General features: G+C 32.7%; 1 protein-coding gene across 1 annotated transcript; it reads right to left on the bottom strand.

Moving 5' to 3' along the window:
• Positions 1–1,186: 1,186 nt before the first annotated feature.
• On the bottom strand, positions 1,187–6,307 carry LOC131608228 (succinate dehydrogenase [ubiquinone] flavoprotein subunit 1, mitochondrial-like). The gene is made up of 16 exons (XM_058880150.1): positions 5,815–6,307; positions 5,535–5,702; positions 4,668–4,755; positions 4,352–4,498; positions 4,127–4,267; positions 3,853–3,938; positions 3,671–3,763; positions 3,516–3,579; positions 3,256–3,399; positions 2,872–3,059; positions 2,501–2,675; positions 2,250–2,420; positions 2,062–2,131; positions 1,849–1,969; positions 1,718–1,755; positions 1,187–1,607 (listed from the first exon to the last, which is right to left on the bottom strand). The coding sequence occupies exons 1-16, from the start codon at positions 5,899–5,901 to the stop codon at positions 1,505–1,507; spliced, it is 1,884 nt and encodes a 627-aa protein (XP_058736133.1). The 5' UTR covers positions 5,902–6,307; the 3' UTR covers positions 1,187–1,504.
• Positions 6,308–6,727: the final 420 nt, after the last annotated feature.

Genomic DNA, 6,727 nt, shown 5'->3' with positions numbered 1-6,727 from the left:
CAATTATTTATATTCTTTCTCTTTTTTATCTCAACCATTTATATTCCATTTATATTTTATAAATAGCTCAATATTTAAAATTACGATTTAATTTATATTCTATATTCTTTCTCTTAAATTATATTTTATAAATAGCTTAATATTTAAAATCACTTAATTATTTTTAACAACATATTTTTAAAAAACTTTGATTTAAAAAAAAATTATATATTTAATGTAAGTAACAATTTAAAATTTTGATATTTTTAACTTAACTAGACGTCTACCCGTGCGATGCATGGTAAACTCTATTAAATTGTTATTTATAATTATTATAATTTAAAGAAATCGTGTCGAATATATTGCTATAGATATTTTCAATATATTTTAAAATATTTCTTTATAAATGATAAATTTAAGTTGTATTTATATCTTAACATTTTTTCGTAGTTATCAATAATTTTAAATTATTTTTAAAAGTGTGTTCCCTTCTCTAATTTTGCAATTTTGTGCAATTGTTAAAATTGAGCAGGACAAAGAATTCTACTAGACAGACACTTTCTTAATCAAGTTTATTCTATCACTCACATGTAAGTTTTTTTTTTTTATGTTTTTATTTTATTTTGTGTTTGTGGTGTTATTTTTTTTATGTAAAATATGTTCGTTTATTCTTTATTTAGAGTAACTAAAAATATAATAAGATAATAAGATGGGTTACTTTTGCAAACTGCTAAATTGTAATCAACATAGTTTATTCTATTTGCAGCTTTATGAAATCTATTTTACATTTTGAAATAACTGAATATTATTATTGAAATCCACATATTATTTTTTGTGTTACTATTGAAGACAAGTAAATTGAAATCCATTGGTTTAGGTTCTAATTCCATCATGTTATACCCATTATTAGATATACTACTTCCAATATTTATCCTATTGCTTAATGCAGAACATAAGTTACAATTTTAAAGTACGATAATGGAGGAAAATGTACGATAATTGTCTCTTTTGAGAAAGATAATTTATGTTTCATATTTTTATTGTATCAGTGGAATATACTTTTTTGTTTTATAATATGAAAAAAAAATATATTTTTGCTATTTTCATACATTTATATTTTTACATATAAATATAATATATATTCACATTTTGTCCCGTGCATCGCTAGGATAGAAGTACTAGTATTCATCAACAACAACAAACTAACTTAGCACAGCATACTGCTTATTAAAAAAAACTTAGCACATAATACACTGATTGGTCATGATATTTATCAACAAACTAACAACTGATTACATTTATTGCCAATATTCTTAGCTTCAAATACATTGTAACTGCAATATAAGGATAAGAATACCCTGTAATAGGTCAGTTCATCATTAATGATGAATACAACAATAATCATCAAAGTCATCCATCTTCAATATTTTATTCTATTTTTTTTTTCAATTTAACTAGTCATTCCACATTTTGTAAAACAATCTCTATAAAGCAATTCAGAATATTGTACAGGTATATTAACAGTTTAATAGACGCGAGCTTTAGGAGGGAATGATTCGACCTCATCATCCAATGTATTCATGTGCACTGGCCTGTAATCTAACCGGACCTTCTCATTTTCCCAATATCTGCAAATTAATGCATAAAAGCTTAGCTAACCGATGCAACTCGCAGACAAAATATTTTACCAACAAAAGCATAACGGTTGCATTAACTAATTAATTGAAACATGACTTACCCCAAAGTGTGTTTCATCCACTTCTCATCGTCTCTAGTCTGCAAAATTAAGAAAAGGTATTCGATTAAACAAATTCTGATTCATAGTAATGGTGTAAATTTACACAAGATGATAAAATACAGCATACTGACCGTGAAGTCTTCGCGGGCATGAGCACCTCTGCTTTCTTTTCTGGCTTCAGCAGAGTGCATGGTAATGCTGGCATTTATCAAGAGGTTTTCCAACTCAATAGTCTCAATCAGGTCAGAGTTCCTGGGATTATTAGCCAAGAAACTTTCAAAATGAACAAGCATATTCCTTTAAATACTATAAAACAATGTAACATAGAGTAAAAAATGTTTTACCATATTAAACTCCGATCCTTCAACTTAACATCATGAAAGCTCTCCCATGCTCCATCAATTAATTGACAACCTGTCAAACATCAGATTAAACTCAAAGAGAGAACATACAGAAGTGAAGATGAAATATGCACCTAGGGAAAGAGAGGAAGGGGTAAGAATATCAAGCACTATTTGAAAAAATGGCTTACCTTCTTCTAATGTTTCTTGTGTGCGGAATACAGCAGCATTATTTTGCATTATTCGTTGCATGTTCAACCTAATTTTCGAAGTGGGCAATGATCCATTTGAATTTCTCAATTTGTCAAGCCAAGCAATTGTTTTCATACCAGCGTCTTTCTCTAAAGGCTTTTGTTTCTCTCCTGCAAAACGGAAAACATGTTAACCTTTATCACTTGACTTCAGTGCACAGTCTATTTTGATAAGTGGGAGTAAATCTTGCCTGGCCTTTGGATTTCTGCAACTCTGTTTGCACAGGCTCTGCCAAAAACAACAATGTCCAGAAGTGAATTTGCACCTAGCCTATTGGCACCATGGACTGACGCACAGGCTGCTTCCCCAGCCGCCATTAGCCCGGGAATTATTTCATCCGGATTGTCACCTTTAATGGTAACCACCTGAATAAGAAAACTGTATATTAGAATTAAGTGTTGTATTTTTCATGTTTTGTTCAAAGTTACATATAAGCAGGGAAGTTTGATTATTATGCTACATTTTACGTCATTTGTTATAATTTTTATCCTGAAGCTTTCGTTTTCTTTTTCAATTGGAGTTCTTACTTCAAAGTTTAAGAAGCTTGTTTCAACAAAGTACCTCTCCGTGATAATTAGTGGGGATACCACCCATGTTATAATGCACAGTTGGTAAAACAGGAATGGGTTCCTTTGTAACATCCACACCAGCAAAAATCGCAGCAGTTTCAGATATACCAGGTAGTCTCTCCTTAAGAACATCTGGGGGTAAGTGATTCAAGTGGAGATATATGTGATCCTTCTCTGGCCCTGCAAACAATTTCCACTATAATTACTAACAAAATGTCCAACTTTCATGGAAGGTAAAATATTTGAAACCCAAAAAAACAGAATATACAAATCAATATGCTCACAAACTGATTTCCACTTGAGCAATATAGCAGTAAGTATGCTCAATATAAATTTTTTGTCAGAACATAAATATATTAATTTAAAGCCAGCATACCTACACCACGACCTTCCCGAATCTCCATAGTCATTGATCTTGAAACTACATCTCTTGATGCGAGATCCTTTGCAGTAGGAGCATATCTTTCCATAAACCTCTCACCTTCACTGTTCCTAAGAATTCCACCTTCACCACGAGAGCCTACAAAGTTTAAGAAAGAAAATGAGAAACAGTGTATAATGCAATTTAGTTGGACAAAGTACATGACAGGATGCAACCCAAGGCAAGCCATATGTAAACTAAAAAAAAATACCAACCTTCTGTGATAAGGCAACCAGCTCCATATATACCTGTTGGGTGAAATTGCACAAACTCTAAATCCTAAGGAATATACGACAATGGAAGTGAGTTATCAAAGTTTCACTACATAGGATATAAGCTTAATATTGAATTTGCAAGGTACGAAAGAAACCTCGAGTGGTAGTCCAGCACGAGCAACCATGGCATTGCCATCTCCAGTGCATGTATGTGCAGAAGTTGCAGAAAAGTATGCTCTACCATAACCCTAACATAATACAGAAGAGTGATACTCATATATCCATAATAAGTTAAGTACCTAAAATAACTTTAAAAAAGCATTAGAGAATCATGTACCCCAGTGGCCAAAATTGTTGAAGCAGCTTGAAAACGGTGTAAAGTTCCATCCTCCATATTCAAGGCTATTACTCCTTGGCAAGTACCTGCATTCCATTATGAAAAATTAGTGAACTTTACAGTCAACTCCAACAGATAGAAAACTCAGAGACATAATTTTCATCCAGCATTGTGCAGCTCGATAAATCCTTCCTTATGGGTGTTGAAACTTTTTTCATTTAATAGACAGGAAAATGTACTAATCAAAAGCAAACAATTTCGTGCTGCATCTTACCATCACTATTCATTAATAGATCCAGCGCAAAATATTCCACAAAAAACTGTGTATTATGCCTCATAGCCTGGCCATAGAGAGTGTGCAGTAGAGCATGCCCTGTTCGATCGGCAGCACACGCACAACGATATGCCTGACCACCTATAGAATAGCACCATAAGGAAGCCAAAATCAGAATTCGTGGAGTCTAAAAGCTAACATCACTATCCGAAAATCTGCATTTACCTTTTCCAAAGTTCAAGCTCTGACCACCAAATGCACGCTGGTATATTCTTCCATCTTCGGTTCGTGAAAATGGCAAACCATAATTTTCAAGTTCAATGACTGCTTTTGGTGCCTCTCTACACATATATTGGATAGCATCTTGGTCTCCTGCAGAACACAGAGCTTGTATTTTAGCATCCACAAAAGAAAAAGCAAATGATAAAAGAATCTGTACCCACCACACAATGTTTGTAATGGCAAACTACTCTTTTTAATTATATCAAAATTTTACAGGACAATAGTAAAATAAAATTTCTAAGATTGAGCAAGTCTGTACCTAGCCAATCACTTCCCTTGACTGTATCATACATGTGCCACCTCCAATCATCTTCAGTCATATTTCCCAATGCAGCATTTATACCACCCTGCACACAATTTTATTCCCATGCATATTTCAGTGTAAAAATCACCTTTAGACTCAAAAGCTACAAATCCTAGCTTTAAGTAAAATCAATTCTGTAACCAAATATGTTAAAACCATTTCTACACATCCACAATCAATTCTGGGCGCTCCAACATAAAACCAAACATAATACATTGAGGCGCTAACTAATACTTTATATTTCATGAGCCAATTATTTAAGCAGATAAAAAGATAAGCCCAAAGGATAAAAGCTGATCATTCTTCTTCATTAATATAAAATAATATCATACAAGCTGAGTTTAAACTCTCACGTATCTTTCATCGAAAATGAATGTTTAATGTGTCACACAAAGATGAAGCAATGATGTTAAACAAACCTATGACTATGATAATGAGATAAATTGCATTACTGAGCCTATTATAACAAACAAATGGATGATTAAAAAAATATACTCAAGTTTTCTAAAAACGATCATTTGGTTGATAACAAGTTCAATGAATAAATAGTAAAATTACTACAAAGATTTAAGGCCAGTCTTATTAGTTTCTAAAAAATCGAATTCATGCCCATGTCCATGAATATATAACTTGTCACACAAGTTTTCCAAGTAATAAACCTGAATCAATTCAACCAGCCAAACACACATCCAGAAGTAATTTGATCAAAGAACTACAAATGAGGAAAATCATAAACCACAATCAATAAATAACAACTACCACATGCATATGCATATGAAATATAGGAACCAGTATAAGATAAGAAAGATCGCATTCGCATACCTGAGCTGCAACAGTATGAGAACGAGTTGGAAAGAGTTTGGTAATGCATGCAGTGTTGAAGCCATGTTCTGAAAGTCCAATAGCAGCTCTCAATCCTGCGCCACCAGCACCAACAACAACCGCGTCGTACTTATGATCCACCACATTGTACGACGAATTTCCACCACTCTACATAACAATAACAACCAAATCGACGCCGTTTCAGTAAAATCACAAATACAACCTAAGGTTGAAGAAAGAATGCTAAAGGAGAAAAATCTAAGAAATGATTGCTACTTACAGAGAAAAATCTTGAAAGGTGAGATCTAAGTGGTTGAATATTAGGGTTGGATCTCTCGGAAAGAGTACGAACCACGCAACGCCACATTTCCGAAGTGTGCACAATCTCTTTTTCTTTCTAATGAGTTTTGAATTCGTGTGCCTGTCACGATTTCTTATGCTATGCGTTTGATATTCTTTTCTATAATACAGATTGTTTTTGGTATATCAGTTTTTGTGTTTGTATTTTTGACGAAGCAAACTGAATGGTTGGAATGGAGGCAAAAAGAAAATGCCACACCATTACCAACTTTGCGCTTGGAGTTGAAATTGGCCACGTAGGGTAATACTTTTTAAAAATAAATAACTGTTAATATTAATAAGGTGATTGAGTTGGATTCATTTTAAGTGTTGTGAGGAAAGGATCGTGGATGATTAGGAAGGGAAGCAAATTTTAATAGCACTTTTCTTTTTGTTAATGATCATCACAAGAAAGAGCTGTGTTTTATGTGAATGGGATGTGACATTGAGGGCAACTGAACCTTAAATTAGGCTGCTTCTTCGTCGTTTTTGAGTTGTAGAAAAGCGAAACTTTGTGGTGTAGTTTACGACGCGACTATTAGATGTAGATTGTCCACGTTGTCTAGGAACCGACCGCATCTGCCAAATACGTGATTGATACGGATGGTGTTACAGTTGACTATATTCATCATCAACATAACAGCAATCTTATTTTGACACCGATGTGAACAGTCTTTTTATTTTAAATTTTTTAAAGTAAAAATATTACTCTAAAAAATTATTTTTGTAACACAAATATAAAATTTTTCTATTGCCATTAATACTAGCCATTTATTTTACTTTTAATTTATTAACTGATTTCACTATTTTATTAACCAAACCATTTATATTACTTATAATTTATTAATTAATTT

This window comes from Vicia villosa, linkage group LG1 (genome assembly GCF_029867415.1).
Source record: "Vicia villosa cultivar HV-30 ecotype Madison, WI linkage group LG1, Vvil1.0, whole genome shotgun sequence".
Classification (NCBI taxonomy): Eukaryota; Viridiplantae; Streptophyta; class Magnoliopsida; order Fabales; family Fabaceae; genus Vicia; species Vicia villosa.
The sequence above is the reverse complement of the archived record's forward strand: the minus strand, read 5'-3'. Positions and strand labels throughout refer to the sequence as shown.

What these genes read in the sequence shown, in the direction of transcription:
- LOC131608228 (XM_058880150.1), bottom strand. Translation starts at nt 5,901, where the DNA reads ATGTGGCGTTGCGTGGTTCGTACTCTTTCCGAGAGATCCAACCCTAAT. An exon ending in TCGGGAAGGTCGTGGTGTAG is followed by an intron (nt 3,060 to 3,255) that starts GTATGCTGGCTT and finishes AATTGTTTGCAG; the next exon opens with GGCCAGAGAAGGATCACATA. An exon ending in AAGGATCGGAGTTTAATATG is followed by an intron (nt 1,970 to 2,061) that starts GTAAAACATTTT and finishes TAATAATCCCAG; the next exon opens with GAACTCTGACCTGATTGAGA.